The following is an 18,059-nucleotide window of genomic DNA, read 5'->3' as shown; positions in this document are numbered from 1 at the left end:
ATATTGTGAAAATGGTCGATAATTGTTATTAGTAAAACCCATCTTTAACTTTTGAAATATATCATCGGTTAACTATATAGGAGTTGTGCGAATAATATTTGTATAGGCCGATTCTGTGGACTCTCCCGAAAACAATAACGTATTTTTTTGATTTGACAACTTTATTGTGGTTCACCTATGAAAGTTATGAAAACAAGTATTACACAAAACGAATCTACAGACTCTTCCAAATACAATGATATGTTATTTTATAAAATTATATACAATTCAACATCTTTAAGTAAATTAAAAAGAAGTAGGCAAGAAAAATCGAATTTTCAACTTCAGGAATTTTTTATGGTTCAGCCATTGGAACTATAAAAATGATTTTGAAATTAAACAAATCTACAGGCTCTCCCGAATACAATGGTAGATTTAAAACTAAAATTATATACGTTTAAACATGTTTAATTAAATTGGAAGGAAGCAGTCAAGAAAAATCGAATTTTCAACTTTGGCACTTTTTTGTGTCGCAACAATAAAAGCTATGCAAATGATTCTCACACAGAACGATTCTGCAGATTCTCCTGAATGCAATGATGAATTTTCAATAACTAATAATAATCGATTACTCACCCGATGAAATAATTCGGAAGATATGTTGAACCGGATTCAAAACTGCGAGCAGGATCAGTTTACATAATTTCTAGGTACGTGGCTCGTTGGGAGGATCCCTAAGGTATGCGCTCTATCCGTTTCTTTATGAGAGCCGGAGCGTTGCTGTGATGATGGGGCATACCTAAGCTGACGTGGTTAATAAAACGAGAAAGGTCAAACTAGATCCAGGTAACGCTCGCAACCTGGTTGTCAGATGGCGAGGTCTAGAACCGTCTCAGGCGAGAACCCCTAACTTTGAGACCCTGTTTTTCATTTATCCACGCATTTATCATCCCTGTTTTCCACGGTAAACAATAAGTACGTTATTACCCCCACCCTAAGAATTTTTCCAAAATTTTTGGCTACGAATCAAGGATATAACAAATTCATTCAATATTGCATCCCTTGAATAATATCCAATGATGAAATAGGATTGACATCACAGTTTCTTAATTTTTCACTAATAGCAATTAATAAATGCATATTTGGTCTATATCGTGTGTGTAATATTTTCAAAATTCTAGACTTCATATGAAGGACAAACAAAATTGTTGTGAATCCTTTCAATAATATCTCCGAAAAATGTATAATGAACATTGCAATTTATTCTAGTCAAAATTGCAAATATTTTAATCTTTTACCGAGAGCAATTAAAACAAGTGCACATTAAAGCTGCCTTGTGGAATTTTTACGAAATTTTGGATTTTGCCTTGAACACAGAAAATAATTTTGAAGATAGCTCGAGTGACACTTGTCACAAAATTAGGACTATCCTTATCACAGCTGTCGATTTCGAGGGCGATGCATGCAATGGGAAACAGAAGGAGCAACATCAGAGGTAGAAGGCGTATTTATGATATCAGTATTGATAGGAGAAACAATAGAAGGCGGTGAAATGCGAGGTGCCACTCACAGCTATGAAGACTTTACTTTAATGATGGGCGATTGAAACTGAGCCCTGATCTCATCAATCAAGACTGCTGAGGCAACAATAAACTGCTCTCGCAACCAGTCGAAATTCCTTTTTTTCTTATTTTCAATCCACTTTTAAATCAACCAAAATTTTTAACCATCCCATGGCAAAAACTTTTGAAACATTCTTATCAGAAGCCCAAAAAACGAAAAAAATTTGAATTTCTTATTAATTTAGATTCAAAATCATCAAAAGATCTTAATAACATCAAATAAACTTTTTATCGCAAATAATACCAAATTCTCTGCAACTTTTGAAACAAAATAATTTTTGCTATGTTAATCCTATTCAAGATTTAATACAATCTTTCGAAGACTTGTGCAGAGAAGTGCATCTAACTTCTTAGTGTTATTAAATATAAACATTAAATATTCAGTTTCAAATTACCAAATCAATTATTTCTAATTTTAGTACACAAGTAAATTAAAATTTTCTCGAATATTAATCAATTTAAAACTCTCTAAAAATTTCTTGCAAGAAATGCATCCAGCTGCACACAACATTTCCCACCGACAAAATCGCTAGAATAAATTTTTTCGTAATTTTCCTTCATAAGGAATTTCAAAATTTCTTTAGATCAATTTAAACTTCCTAGATTCTTGCAGAAAAATGCATCCAGCTGCATAGAACACCTGCAACAAGTTAATTTACAATCTTAGATATAGTAAAATTCTGTCATCATTTTCAATTGCATAATTATTCGACGATCACTCAAAAAAAATGACTGGTTGCACGCAACACTTGCCACCGAACAGGGCCATAAACGATAACATCAAATATCGTGTCGAAACTCACGAAAAAAATTAATTCATAATTTCAGGCAGTCGAATGCTGTGGCCACAATATTCAATTGCACAATTTTTCGGAGGTCACTGCAGAAAAATGCATCTGATTGCACAGTCCATTTGTCGCGGCTGGGGTTGAGGTGGGGCGCGGACGTGAGGGCGACTAGAAATTATGAGGAGAGTGGTGTCAAATGCAGGATCAGGGAAAGGGAAGATCTTCAGGCTCGTCTTCATATAAATGCCGCCAGCAGCTGCATCTGGTACCGCAGGTTTGAAGTCTTGTTCGATCGACGTCGTGCCACTGAAACGGACACCATGCAACGTTTAGTGAGTGTTTGCCGATAGTCAACCCTCGAGTGACACGGGACCTAAGTGAACCAACACTAACAGCACAAAACAAAATGCTATCAAAATTGGTGCATTTTTTATTGTTCGGTCCTCGACTATTAACCCTTTGCACTCCTTTGTCGAGTGTGACTCGAAATTAGAGAAAGAGAAATGTAAATAAAACGGGTTTTTATATGTATTTGGATCATCCTTTATTTATTTGTCTTATTTTTTAGTGAAAAACAAATATAAGTTCCACAAATATAAATCACAACAAAGTCTGAGAGCTATATTTAATGTAATTAGTAAACAAAATTGTTTACAAATAAGTAGCAGTGAAGGAACTGTCCTTTGAAGTAAATTTTAAATAAAACACTTAAAATAGTAGGGAATTGTTAGCAACAACATTGAAAAATAATTCGGATTGCAAAGGGTTAACAAACGTGCTATATAAATCTGATTCTTATATCGATTTTTGATGATAGAAGTATTGGGCGGGTTAATAATAAATGACCCATTTCAAAATTTGTAAAAATTGTTCATCTATGCACTTCTATTCAAATTGAAGTCTTAGATGTTTTGTTTTACTATTGTTTAAATTCGAAAGAAATTGTCAAATTCTTTATTTGAATCGTAGTCTATACAAGTGGTTTTTTAACTGGTGGTATCTATTGCAAATTGTTTGAAACTGTTATTGAGAGTAAAACAATTTAACAATGTATGATTTCAGTTTTTTCTATTCGCTTTGGTCTGCTGTGCTGTAGGACAATTTGGGACTTTCCGCGGTTTTCCCAGTCAAAATGCATTTAGAACAACCCCGAGACCTGCGTATCAACCTCAAGTGCAACAACCTCAGTACAACACGCCACAATATAAGTATGCGGTTAAAAATGCGACGCATGTATTTAAAAATCATTTGCTACTTCAATTTTAAAAAACAGTCATAATATAAGTAAGAAAAATATTTTTCTGCTTCAATTTCCAGAAATGGCCACACAGTACAAGTATACACTGAAAAATAATCTTCTATTTCCACGTTAAAAAATGTAAAAAATAGTTAAAATATAAGTATGCATTCAAAAGTAATTTTCTATTTCAATTTTAAAAATTAGGTTTAAAGATCCAGTCTTAAAAATTAAATTTGAGAATTGGATAAAATTGTCCCGATTACTTTTTAATGATAATTAAAAGTTAAAAAGTGAAATTTAAAAAGTGAAAATTAAAAAGAATACATTTCTGTATAAAAATTGAATAAAGTTAGTGTGAGTTGTTCATTTCACTTTTAATGATGCAGAGATTTAAGAGATGATTTTAGGGATCGAGTAAGAACATTATAATTTAATTGCAGCTCACCTGGAAGGTTTATAGGAATTCGCAGCCAGCAGAAAGATACTTATCCGGATGGATCCTACACTTTTAGCTACGATACCGAGAATGGAATTTCAGTATCCGAAAGCGGACGTCCCCAGGGTACTGGACAAGGTCAAAGCGAGGTAATAAATTTATTTAACGAAATTAATTTCACGCATACGTTTCCCCACTTTGCATACTTATTGCACAACTACTTCCTCGCGCACTTTCATATATAATAAAAACTGATCACAAAATTTCGCAACCTGTTCGTTTAATTTCGAACACACGGCCTCATTGACAAGAAACTAGAATAAAAAGTTCCTTATTCAAGGACTACATTTTCATCTATAAAATATGTTAAAAATAAATTTTTGTTCGCTTGTTCAAGATCAATAGATAAAAGTCTCTAGGTTCGAATTAAATGAACTAGAAATTTTTTTAGCTTAGTCTGTACTAAAAATAATTTTCAACTACTTTTTAAGCTACAGAATAACGATATTTTTAAAAAATTTTGTTTATAATTTATTTCGTAGATAAAAGGACCTTAAACAATTTCATTTTGCACACAGAGGCTCGTTAAAATCAAGTGTAATTTGATCGTATGAGATCGAAAGATATAATCCTAACATAAGAAAATAATATTAAAAATCTTTAAAAATTAAAATATCTGTTTGCAGGTGGTTCAAGGACGATTTTCATATTCCGCGCCAGACGGTACACCAATCACAGTCGAGTATACTGCTGACGAAAATGGCTTCCACCCCCAAGGCGCGCATTTACCAACTCCACCCCCAATTCCAGAAGCAATTAGACGAGCTTTGGCTGCCAACCCACCAGGACCCGACAATTCCGATTATAGACAACCCTACAACTCGAATCCTTTCCAGAGATTTTAATCAAAATTCGATGATCGAATGACTTTTGAACGAGGCTTGAATTAAATCGTTATTATCTTGTAACTGGACGCGATGTTTGTACATATTATGTATACCAGGAAATAAAAAAAGAATTGTCAATTATCACCCTGTGATCAATCATTTATCAACTATTTATCATCGACTATAGTAATTATTTTGTATTTTTTCTTGAGATTATTTCTCGTTTGATATTGATTTTACCTTTAGAATCAATTTGTCTCGAGTTGTTTCTTATGTATTTGCCAATATGAGTGTGGTTAACACGATCCCTTACACTTAAACAGTATGGCAAATAATGAATAATACTATTGTAAGCAGTAATTAAATTGCAATAAATATTTAAATAGCATTAGTTTCACAATTTTTTCGAAGCACGAGTTATTTTAATATATTTCATATGATAGCTTCGAAACTATAAAACCGATTCGTTTAAAATTTTATACAAATGTTCTGCGCAATGTCCTCTTTGATCCCAGCTAATTTGTTTGGTTCCTTAATTTTTGTATTTCGAATTGTTAACTCATTTCTTTTATACCTTTGAGCTTTAAGTCTCATTTAAGAATTTTTAGCTACTAAACGGCCGAAAATAAATTGATGAAATCATTTAATACGGTTAAAAGATAGTTCAAAGGATATGTGCATAAAGTTTCCGTTCAAAATTATTATTTTTTACCAAGATATACAAATTTTATCAAAAGTCCTTTCTAAGTGGACAAAGATTGACACGAATTGAAAATTATGACTAAGAAAACGTAATGAAAAATGATATTACTGAAAACAACTATAATTTAATTATGAGCATTTTTGAAAATTTTAACAAATATTATACCATCAAAAAGTCGTATTCATTCAGTAATTCTTTCAAAATGTTCGCAAATCAAATTTTTGTGACGCCTTGAGTTATTCAATCGCAAATTATATCTTAATAAACGTAATGAAAAATTACATAACCATAGTTATGAATTTAATATACTTGAAAATTTAAGAAATGTTATTTACCATCAAAAAGTCTTCGTGCAGTAATTCTATCAAAATGTCTGCGGGTCAATTTTTTGTGGCATTCAAGGTGTAGAAACACGTGTAGAATATTCCCACGTGTGCGAGCTGCCATCGCAAGGGTAATAGGATGCTGACGAATATAGTATAGCTCAATATCACGTGGAAATATGTTGATCTTCAGGTTGCACCACGCCTCCGATTGCAGGAGGATCGGCGGGTCGGGATGAACACGAGTGAAAGTGTTCTGTTCTATTGGATCTTTCATTATCTTGCATTTTTCCAAGGATCATCTCGGTCAAGGACCGACTGACATGGGAAGTACAATTTAGGCGGTCCGTACATTTCCTTTGAAAGGTGCCTAACCGTGGCGTGGAAGCATGACGTTGCCATTTTTATTGCCAAGAGGATTTCTGATCAAATTGTTACATCTTCGTAAAAAAGAATCCTGCTGAGCTAAAAACGTTTCCACGCATTCTTTAAATCTTCAGCCATTTTATTCTTACAAACTCTTAAAGTCTGGAAAGAATCCTTTTGAAATTGCATTAAACAGCAAAAATATAAATTAAACAATAAAAAAGCTTAGCTGAAATCAAAGAGGATTGCTGTTTTCAGCCATAATTTACAATTGCACCTATTTTTATCTCTTCCTATACATTATATGTATAAGGATATATAATTAATAAAATTGTTATAAATAAACCTTTCGAGATGAAACTTTGTGCATATATTATTCGAGGTATTCTCTAACCATAGCAAAAAGTTCTATGAATTTATTGTTAGCCGTTTAGTTGTTAAAAATCCTTAAAGAAGCTCCGGAAACACAGATTTTTATAAAAAGTATCCAGCAAGAAGAATGAACAAGTACTATGCTACAGCATGAATTATTGAATAAGCTACGATTAAATCACCTGTTTCTCCTACTTTGTATTAAAATAGTATTCGACCACTTAGAAGGAAACGTTTAAAGGCAAATTATAGTGATTGACCTAGTAATCCTGAAGGGAAGATGCACGTTGGAGTGAAATGGCAAGGGGGTGTGGCGAACAGATAGTAATCTGCGCAGTTAGCCTTAATGGTCATTCATTTGTGTACATTAGTTTGTAATTTTGTCATTCCATACACCTTACACTATACTTATTCCCATCACGATAGATTTACATTTTTCATAACACCATAGATACACCTACAACTACCCATACAGCAAAAATCCTGGATTCTGTCCAGACCACAAACGTACGTGAGGGCTCGTAGTTTTGCCTCGACACGATCTCGGCACAAGTCGTTCTCGCCACGTTTTCGCCACAATCCTGGCCGAATAAAAATTCATTCGAATTCGAATAAGAATTTATTCGAATAACCCAGCGAATAAAAATTTATTCGCAATTTTTATTCGCTGGTTATTCGAATGAAATCATTCGGCCAGGGTTGTGGCGAAAACGTGGCGAGAACGACTTGTGCCGAGATTGTGCCGAGATCGTGTCGAACAATTATTTTCAAAAAGGCATTACTGAATCGTTCAAAATTAAAAATTTACAATTTTCAATGGTCGATCATACAGTGTCCTATTTTACTCACACAGTATTCGGATAAAAAAATCATTAGTTTACAATCTACACGTAGATGTCGCTAACAAAAGTGATTTTGCAGGTAATGGAACGAGAACCTAACCACAAAATCAATCCGCGGCGTACTCTGTTCACGAAGTGAAAGAAATTGTTTCCTCGAGTGTTTAGGTAAATTATTCAACTAGAAGAATGCCGGACCATTTAGGAGAAGACATGAGGAAAATAAAAAGTGAAGATGAGAAAGAAGAAAAGGAAATAAAATGTAAATTATACTGTCTATAAACATCATCTTATGTCAAAGTCATGTGCACAATTGATTTAATACTTTTCGTTATTTTAGCTTTGGACGAAGGCGATATTGCTCTATTAAAAATCTACGTAAGTAAATGAGTTCGTTAACCTAATAAAACATAAAACAGCAATCACGGATTTGCTTTGTTAGTGATTATTAATTAATTTTACTAACAATTATCACCGCCAAAAATTTGAGTTACGTCTATTAATTTTTAAACAGGGCCAAGGACAATACACGAAAAGCATCAAAGTAGTCGAAGAAGACATCCAAACGATAATTAAACGTGTTAACGAATTAACAGGGATTAAAGAGTCCGATACTGGTTTGGCACCACCAGCACTATGGGATCTTGCAGCGGATAAACAGACATTGCAGAATGAGCAGCCGTTGCAAGTTGCTCGCTGCACTAAAATAATCAACGCAGACTCTATTGACCCCAAATACATTATAAATGTGAAGCAGTTTGCAAAATTTGTGGTCGATCTAGCCGAATCTGTTGCTCCTACCGACATCGAGGAGGGCATGAGAGTTGGTGTTGATCGTAACAAGTACCAAATTCACATTCCATTGCCACCTAAAATCGATCCGAGCGTAACAATGATGCAAGTCGAAGAAAAACCTGATGTTACGTATAGCGATGTTGGTGGCTGTAAGGAGCAGATCGAGAAGCTAAGAGAAGTTGTAGAAACTCCTCTTCTGCACGTCAGTATTTTATAATGAGACTCCTTTAAAATAATTACCAGACTTTTTACGAAGATATAAATTTCTGTTACAGCCAGAGAAGTTTGTTAATTTAGGAATCGAGCCACCAAAAGGTGTGCTATTGTTTGGTCCTCCAGGTACAGGAAAAACACTGTGTGCCAGGGCTGTAGCCAACAGAACAGATGCCTGTTTCATTCGTGTGATTGGCTCAGAATTGGTTCAGAAATATGTCGGAGAGGTACGTAAAACAAACTGTGCAATTCAAAGATGAAGATATTTAGTATCATGATGTTTTTAATATCAGGGAGCTCGTATGGTGAGAGAGCTGTTTGAAATGGCTCGTAGCAAGAAAGCATGTTTGATATTCTTTGATGAGATTGATGCTATTGGAGGAGCTCGGTTCGACGATGGAGCTGGAGGGGACAACGAAGTGCAACGCACAATGTTGGAATTGATCAACCAACTCGATGGGTACGTTAGAATGTCGTTAATCTTACTGGATACATAATCATTAGTCGTGATGCTTTATAGATTCGATCCAAGGGGAAATATCAAAGTGCTAATGGCAACAAACAGACCAGACACATTAGATCCTGCGCTGATGCGACCAGGTCGTTTGGACAGGAAAGTGGAATTCGGTTTGCCAGACCTGGAGGGCCGAACTCATATTTTCAAGATCCATGCGCGTTCCATGAGTGTCGAAAGGGACATCAGATTCGAATTGTTAGCTCGTCTCTGCCCGAATAGCACAGGCGCAGAGATTCGCTCTGTGTGCACAGAGGCTGGCATGTTCGCCATTCGAGCCCGTCGCAAAGTGGCCACGGAGAAAGACTTCCTGGAGGCAGTGAACAAAGTCATTAAGTCCTACGCCAAGTTCTCGGCCACTCCGAAATACATGACTTACAACTAAATATTCTACCCATCGAGAATATTGTATTACCGATTTAATTTAACTGTTAATTATAGCTACGCAATAAAGTGGAATGTGTTCTTTTCTCAGTATTTTATTCTTTGTAGCGTTTTAAGTGGTATAAAAGTTCAGTTTTATTGGTGCATTGGGTTTGTTAATTAGTAGAGACAATACACCGAGTTGGCCACCTTGCCAGGTGAACTTGAGCTGCCGGCACATCTAAAGTAGGATGTTTTTATACTGATTTTCATTGCATTTATAAGAATAAAGAGGATTGAAATCACTTTGTGCTTCAATTATTTCAATTGAGGAGATATAACTTACTCGTAACAGTAATACTTGCATATTCTGCTCAGCAAACCGTCTGGCAATGCAAGAACGAGGTCCATGGCCAAATGGCAGCACCACATATGGGTGCACAGACTTCCCACTGCCAATTTTGCTTTCGCGAAGCCATCTTTCTGGGACAAACGAGTCTGGACTGTCAAAGTACTCTGGGAGCCTGCAGATTATCTGGTTTTGTGTCACTACCACTGTCTGTAAAATGTAAGTGGGGGAATTTGCTATATTTCTATTACATTTATTATACAGGGTGTCTTACCTTAAATATCTTGCATACTACAATATTTATATATATGTATGTGATTCTTGTATTTTATGTAACCCCAAAATTTAAAAAAAATAATAAGCAAGCTATTTGAGACACCCTGTAAATATATTGTTGAAAACTCACTCCTTTAGGTACTTCATAGCCACTAAGAACAACATCAGTTTGCAAAATGCGACCAATTCCAATAGAGATAGGGTTCAATCTCAAACTTTCTTTCACAACAGCCTTTGTGAAAGAAGCATTTCGTAAAACGTCTGCTGTAATTGGTTGATTTGGGTCAGACAATAATTGCACAGCTTCTGCTCTCAGTTTTTCTTGGGCATTTTGATTTTTTGCTAGATGATAGAGAGTGAAAGCTGTGCTATAGGAGGTCTGAAAGTATTTTCAAATGTGTTACAGCTGACATTTAGTACTTAATCAATTATTTTTACCTATGTATTGATTAATAGAAATATTTACAGTGTCTATACCAGCTAGTAGCATGTCGCAAGCCATGCCTACAATGTCCTTGATGTCCAAAGCAGAGTTTTCGAAATAGGCGTTTAGGAATGATTTGTTTTTATGAGATTCGTTGTTCTTTCTTTGGGATATTAGCTCTAATGCAACTCTAATAAATAAATTTAATAATTAAATACTGAATATGATGAATGAGAAATTTTAATTCAATTGAAACATATAATGTGAATGTTTCGTCTAATAATTAAATATTTAATATAAGCAAAACTTAAATTTGAAAAATTTAGCAATGCAGTTTCTATGATTGTTCTTACGATTCCATGTATGCTTGTGCTTTGCGCAATTTTCGATATAGGGGTGTTTCAAAAAATTTCCATAATTGGAGACTATTGTCCAATTTTAAAATTGCATTGTTAGTTGCAATAGCAGCATCTATTAACTTTGAGCTTCTCGAGTCTTTGTGTCTTTCTTCTTTTGAGAAACAGTTTAGGGTTACATCGAATACAACTAAACATGTTACTGAAAAAAAGAAATTTATGATTAGCTAGTTTTTGATTTGAATCGAGGATGATAGTAGACAATTACATTCGAGATATAAACGCGATAAAATTGGTAAAAGATCTTCAAATTTTTCTTTTGCGCATAGTTCAACAAATTCTTTTACAACAATGTCGGTTTCTTCTATGTAATTTATTATATTTTGGGGTTTGCTAGAGACTTTCTGGAATTCTTTTCGAAGTCTCCACCATTCTGGTCCATTCCTATAATTTCAAAAGGAAATATAATTTGTATAAAACAATAAAACGTTTATGTATTTTATTAAAAATTATCTAAAAGTCCAAGAATGTATTTTAATCAAGATTATATTGAAAATCCAAGAAAATTCAAGAGAATATTTTCACTAAAATTATATTAAAACTCTGGGAAAGTACTTGTATCAGAGTTTTGCTAAAATTCAATATTTTCAATCAAAATTCTAATGTTCCAAAATAGAAAATAAAACGAAGTAATATTACGTAGGTAAGAGGCCCCCAGTGCTGTATAAATCAGGCCTATCCTTCCTGTATTTCGAAAGTGCCAAATGACTTCTTCTTTCTGGATGCAAACCAGATTCAGCTTTAAAAATTTCGGCAATGTCTTCTGGTTTATAAATCCATACAACATTCACATTCGGCACAATTTCTTCGCGAACCAGCGGTCCAAATCGTTTCAATTTTTTCAGTCCACTATCATACAGCCTGGTAAAACTATATTCACCTGAACAATTTTAACAAATCGTTTAACATAACAATAAAATAAATACATATAAAAATTAATAAAAATAAATTTGAAAATCATAAATTTAAAAGATTTAGTTGTTTAGTTAAATTTATTTAGTTAAATATAATATTTAATGTTATTAAATTAGACGTACCAATGACTGGCAAATATTTATACAAAGTCCCAATAACAGGCAAAGATTTCGGCCCAGGGACGTCCCTGAAGGGCCTCGGAGGGCCCTCACTTGGTGCAGCCCTGCCCTCTACAAGAGTGCCACAATAAAATCGCCTGTACACAATTCTCTTACACTTGAGCGCACTGAATGTTTTAAACCGTGCATACATTACACTGACGAAATTATTTACAAAATTAAAAATGTTAGAAATCGAAAGAATTTGAGGGAAAAATTCTGAGAACGATCTAGAGACAATCCATCCACTACGCATCGATTTCCGAGACTATTTGGATCTTTTCGAGCGAAGTGATTCTAAGTTTTTTTGTTCTTGGCTGGTCTGTTTTGTTGTCTCTTTCGCACCTGGCGCCCTTCAGACCCTGTTCAGGTCACAAGTAGAATCTCAATGTGCTGCATATTTCTCGCATGAATTCGATACCATACTGATAAGAATTGCTAACAGTCAGTTTCAGTGTTCGAGAGGTTTGTGTAAATAAAAGTTGGAGCGGAAAAGTAGGTCTTTGTTTATATTCATGTTTCTCCAATATTTAATTCGTTTGGTTTTTTAAATAACTGTAAAGGTATCTTTGAAGTAAAGTTGATATATAATAATATCTGCCATCAATTAATGCTATTAAATTTATTAATTATTGCATTGAATTTTTATTCAGGGGTGCACTTTATTTTTATCTTATTCAGTCGTCAAAATTAATGAGAGTACTCTATTGTTAATATCAATAAATATAATATTAAATTGACCAGTATACCATATTGCTTCCTACATGTATATTTCATTGAATAAATATTAATACAATAAGAAATTATATTAATCCCATTGATTAAAACAATACATTGTTTGAACTTGTTATGTAGCTTGGAACATTAATACACGATACAGTGGATACTTACAAAAAAGTAACGTTTGCAACGCAAAAAATGTAGAAAAAAGTCAAAACGATTGGGTATTTGTATTTTTGATGAACAACGCTATCATTACGTGAATTAATATAGGGTTGGTAATGAAGAATTTGATAAACTATATTAACAGTCGATAATGTAACAAGTATGTGGTACAGTATGAATAGGTTGTGTTACTCAAGAACACATTTTATAAAAAATTGTCTAGTATAAATTACATTTAGAATGCATCGGATAAAAAATAGGATCAGAATTACGTCCATATTATAAATAATATCAGTCATCCGTTAATCTTGAAATAGTTCTCTTCACTTCCTAATGCGACAGTTCTGTAAAAACTCTCTTATATATCAAAGCACACGAGTAGCTACCACTTGCGAGAAAGTGGAAACTTAATTAGCCATCTAGTGTTGAAAATGGTAACTAATATCACGTATTCACAGATTTCACACGTATACATTAAATATCAACAAAAATAATAACGAATACGAAAGTGTTAATCACTTGAAGTATCAAATTTCAAAATTATGATTATTCTGTTAATAAATTAATTCAAATTTTTGCTATTTTAAGCATCAAGAAGAATAAGAAAATATTAAATATCACATTCTAATAATCTACAAAAGTAAAAATGAAGAAGTATTTCAAAATAATGAATACATATTAATAGAAATATCACGAATACATATGAAATAAAATTGTTTATTGCTTCAAAAATCGTATTCAGCAATTCACGAATAAATTAATTCAAATTGGTAACATATTACAGGGATTTAGGAAATCGTATAACACGTTTCGTGTGATATCAATCGCAGGAAAATCCCCATAAGACACATTACAACCCATCAATTCCGATCTGTTCACTCTAAGCTTGGAACATTTCTTGCGAATGGCCTAAAAGAAATAACTGAAACCATAATTTATTGAAATTGGAAACCTTCGGACCCTTTCTCACTCTCATAACGAAAAATGACAATTCCTAGTAGTATACATACATTGTAAAATTGTAATTTTCATCATTTTTACTAAAAGGTAATTCAATTTTTATCAATTCACTGCAAGGAAATTTAATTTTTAACAATTTCTTGATACTCGAATATTTCGAACAAAATAACATAAATTGCAGTAAATTATTTTTCAATATTTTCTGGCTTCGTCCCTGTTATGCAAGTTTGTTTAAAAGCTATACTCACGTTTAATCAACAATTCCCTTAATATTTCTGATCGAAGGATTATATTTATCGCATAAAAAATGCTTTGTAAATTACAAATAAAAAGTCTATGTCTTTCAACATTTGCTAAAGCTAAACGTACAGTTTTTAAGCGTTCTTGTTCAGAACAAACAACTGCAGCAGATCGAAAGGCAGAAAATCTATTAAAATAACAGATCGAAAATAGACGTGTTTCGTAGGTAGCAAGTGGCTGCAAGTAAAACGGATTGAAAAGTAATCGAATTAAGCTCCCGAATCGTTATCTGTTCAGCGAGCCTGCCGCTGCTCGGTTTCTTGAAACGGTCCCGGGAAGATTGGAGGAAAGAACAATGCTGGGAAATAAAAGCGGAGGACAAGACGGAGAACGATCCAATTTAGAGCGGAATACGCCTATTCGAGGCACCGTACAATGCCAATTTCTTCCGTTGCCAGAGGGTCGTCCCGTTTTTGGGGCGGCTAATAGTTTCTGATCGGGTCTATGGCCTGCGCTTGTCGTTCATTATTAATTATCGAACGAAATTGTCCCTAGATGTTCTTTTCGTTTATCTTACCGAGTATTGACGAAGTCCTGTGTTTTCCAAACTGATGAAGATTTTGCAGATATTGCTAGAGAAAATATTGGTTTACGAATTCATATGAGTTTGTTCGCACTTCTTCCATGTTAAAGAATCTAATAATAATAAGTGCATTCGTGTTCGAGAGAAAAAGTTGGTAAAAAGAATATCGCGAAGATTGCAAAGTTGAAGGCTTCGAGGCTATAAACAAATGCAAAACTAACAAAGTGGTGACTTAAACTGCCCCTAATTTTGCATGTACTTGAATATACAGTGAGTGATTTTCCAATAAAGTGGTCAACATCGGATACTTTCGAGGTCCATGTGTCTTAAATTACAGTCTCTGCTAAAGAACCTTCAACGAAAACTCGCTAGAAAATATTTAACCAGCGAATTCCTTCGCACCTTTCTCGCCCAACATTTCCCTCTCCCGGGATCCACGAGGCTGTTGGATCGATCCCGGAGTTAAATGCACCATGAAATGCGAAGAGTTCTCGTTTCCACGATCGAAATCCTCGACGCGGCTCAAACAAACGGCCGTCCGCCTGCTCGAGGAAGGGCAATATGCGTGTAAAGAGCACTTGGACCCGCTTTACTTCTCGAAAGACCCTCCCGACACCAGCTATAGCAATCCGTCTGATGGGAACGATACTCCCGGGCCTATCGGGAAAACTTTCTGGCAACTTGGTAATTATTTCTCCGCGGCCGCCATGTTTTAAGCCGCTCGAAAAACGGCCTCCGCTAAGCGGTTTACATATTTCATGCTTGTCGAGTCTATCAATCGACTCTGACGGACGATTCCTACCCTACGCTGTCCACGGAGCCATCCTGCCGAATTTTTCCACGCTTTTCGACCCCCCGCGAACAATAAACTTCGAGTTTCCGTGCTTTAGTATCGTTTCTCTACGAATCTGTCAGCTTCAGCTTCAAATTTTAAGGCAATCCCTTTTTTTTATACAATTTCGAAACGATAGTAACAAGTTTGACAGTGTTAAGTAAATGCTTTACGACATACGGAGTTGAACCTTTTGTCGTTTTTTAATAGATTCATCAGCTTTTCAGTCTAAAATTTGAAGATAATTGTGTTTTAATAATTGGAAATGACAGTAACGTGTTTGAAAGTGTTAGTGAAAGTTTTATGACGCATGGAGTTGAATCTTTTGTCGTATTTCTACCCTCATGAAAGATAAACTATGAACTCTTGCGCTTTGTTACCATTTTTTAAATAAATTTATCAGCATTTCAGTTCCAAATTTGAAGATAATGGTGTGTTAATAATTGGAAATGATAGTGACGCGTTTGAAGGTGTTCGTAGAAGCTTTATAGAACTGAATTTTGCATTGCTTTTCTACCCCCATAAGGGATGGACTATGAATTCCTATGCTTCAGCAACGTTTCTCTATGAATTTGTCAGATCTACCGTCAAATTTGAGGGTAACTTTGTTTTAATGATTGAGAATGATAGTAACAAGGTTGTAGGTGTTAGTGCAGGCTTTATGGTGATGCGGTTGTGTGTGTGTTTTCTGCAGATGGGAGGGTTAGAACCCCATAAATTCGTGTAATCTGATTTCTCAGCGTCCCTCTCGAAATCGAACTGGCGAATAATAGATTTCCTGCGACGTTTTTCCTTCGAGCCTTGATTCCCGGTTGCTGAAAGTGAACTGTACGATGTAATCTGTTGTAATCTGCAGGCTAGTCATGTTTCTACACCATAATCCCATGAAATTGCTCACTACATTAATAACGATCGATATATAAAAGCACCAGTTGACTACAAAATGTATACAATTTTCGTTCACGGTACTGTTCTCACGCTAACGATCAAGTGAAACGAAAGCAAACACCATTTTTTACCATTCAAACAATCGTTCTGCACCACCGTAACCGATTAACATCGAAAGAGCCCCATACAAAATCTTAGCAAAATCCATAAATGAAATAAAATCACGAACGAAAAATATATTCAAAATAAGAGCAAAATAATCTTTCAATAAAAATTCATAGCATCGTAATTCGCGAATTTGAATTTACAAAACCAATTTGGGAGTCCCAAAGAGGTCCTCCCGAATATAATAAGAAAAAATTGCGACGTTGCTTCTACGTTCTTTAAAATTCCGATTTTCACAGGAAGTTCCACGCAGTTTAACTTTCTCGGGAAAAATGAAGTACCACGCCTGACCCGAAAATGCTACAAAGTTGAGAACAACATGGAACGACAGGAGAACGTCCGATGAACACGATGGCGTGCACAATTGTCGATTTCGGTCGGTCCTTCAGCGATTTTTTTCCAGTTCGAAGCTGTCGGACCCTCCGGTCCAAGTTTTCCAGTTTCTATCGGGTGTCCGTAATTTATCTAACCACTCGAAGGAGAAGTGCAATGTCCCACGAACGATAAGAAACCGTTTTTCATGCTGTCTGGAACCAGTGGGTCGAAGGAGCAATAAAAAAGGGCGGCCCTTCGAGATTTCGCGCAGCCCTGCCGGCAGCGAACGGCTCCAAAGCTTAATTTCATCGACGCCCTAACGAAAATTCTTATTATTTCGCCCCTAAATCATCGGTTTTCCTTTATTAGCTGTAATCCTTGATTGGAAACAACACCCCAAGGCTCGAACTCCTTGTCCTCAGATAATAGAACCATCGGAAATGACCTGGAAAAAATAGATAGGTCAATATACCTCGAAAAACACCACGGAACCGATAATCTCCTTTCGACGTTCATTCTAGTAATTATCCACGCGTGTGTACGCAATTTTCTCGGTAAATTCCGAACAAGCAAAAATCATATGTATATGTTAGAAACCAAATTTTTACGAGTGAAGAATAAATAAAAAACGTATTAAATTGCATCAAAATTTGAGTATTTTCTTGTAACTTCTATGTATGGTAAATGCTTGTTTCACTAATTGCAATAAGCAGAGAAGTATGCAATTTTCTATATCTGCAGGTAAGTTACAAAGAAACACAATCGTATAGAAGCCTGAGATCAGCGATAATAATTTTTACAAGCGAAGAATAAATAAAAATCAAAATAAAAAACATATACAAATTTTCTAGTAATTTCTATATGCTGTAAGTGTACGCTTTAACCCTCGCAAGATAAGGTCTAATAACACATAAAATATATAATAAAATCTTTTTAAAAACCACGCTTATATTAAAATTCACTAAAAAGGAGAAAATAATTTTGTCCTGGTTCTCCATAAAATACCGTATCCAGTTAAATGATTAATAATACTTTTCCCCAAAATTTTAACCATTTAGTTCAAAATTTCTTCTGTTATCAAATTAGTGTCGGAATAGATAGAAAAATTTAATACAAATTTAAATAAAATCATGACATCAGTTACTATAAGTAACAGCGTGGAGCGCCCACGAAGATTACGTCAATATAGTTTAGCACTTCACGCTTTTATTTT

General features: G+C 34.6%; 3 protein-coding genes across 5 annotated transcripts in view; 2 read left to right on the top strand and 1 right to left on the bottom strand.

Annotated features, from left to right (window-relative positions):
* The window catches only part of Dib (Cytochrome P450 302a1, mitochondrial), a 30,525-nt gene extending 12,688 nt beyond the window's left edge, over positions 1-17,837 (bottom strand). For 2 of the 3 annotated variants that reach the window (XR_013010940.1, XM_076442687.1), the window contains exons 1-7: positions 11,943-17,837; positions 11,545-11,785; positions 11,114-11,289; positions 10,843-11,047; positions 10,532-10,679; positions 10,196-10,444; positions 9,787-9,999 (exon numbers count right to left, since the gene is read on the bottom strand). Coding sequence is in view for 2 of the 3 variants with exons in the window: in XM_076442687.1 (XP_076298802.1) it covers positions 9,787-9,999; positions 10,196-10,444; positions 10,532-10,679; positions 10,843-11,047; positions 11,114-11,289; positions 11,545-11,785; positions 11,943-12,234 (1,524 nt within the window). In the remaining variant the exon portion in view is untranslated. Of the gene's footprint in view, positions 1-8,328; positions 9,682-9,786; positions 10,000-10,195; positions 10,445-10,531; positions 10,680-10,842; positions 11,048-11,113; positions 11,290-11,544; positions 11,786-11,942 lie in introns of those variants that run through there. The other variant, XM_076442686.1, reaches the window with a different exon arrangement.
* Positions 2,578-5,096, top strand: LOC143217946 (endocuticle structural glycoprotein SgAbd-2). The gene is made up of 4 exons (XM_076442709.1): positions 2,578-2,721; positions 3,452-3,597; positions 4,070-4,214; positions 4,752-5,096. The coding sequence occupies exons 1-4, from the start codon at positions 2,710-2,712 to the stop codon at positions 4,968-4,970; spliced, it is 522 nt and encodes a 173-aa protein (XP_076298824.1). The 5' UTR covers positions 2,578-2,709; the 3' UTR covers positions 4,971-5,096.
* On the top strand, positions 7,627-9,547 carry Rpt1 (26S proteasome regulatory subunit Rpt1). The gene is made up of 6 exons (XM_076442700.1): positions 7,627-7,817; positions 7,896-7,933; positions 8,070-8,552; positions 8,626-8,790; positions 8,857-9,023; positions 9,084-9,547. Exons 1-6 carry the CDS (start codon positions 7,745-7,747, stop codon positions 9,460-9,462), a joined length of 1,305 nt encoding a protein of 434 aa, XP_076298815.1. The 5' UTR covers positions 7,627-7,744; the 3' UTR covers positions 9,463-9,547.
* Positions 17,838-18,059: the final 222 nt, after the last annotated feature.

Source organism: Lasioglossum baleicum, chromosome 18 (assembly GCF_051020765.1).
Source record: "Lasioglossum baleicum chromosome 18, iyLasBale1, whole genome shotgun sequence".
NCBI lineage: Eukaryota > Metazoa > Arthropoda > Insecta > Hymenoptera > Halictidae > Lasioglossum > Lasioglossum baleicum.
The sequence above is the reverse complement of the archived record's forward strand: the minus strand, read 5'-3'. Positions and strand labels throughout refer to the sequence as shown.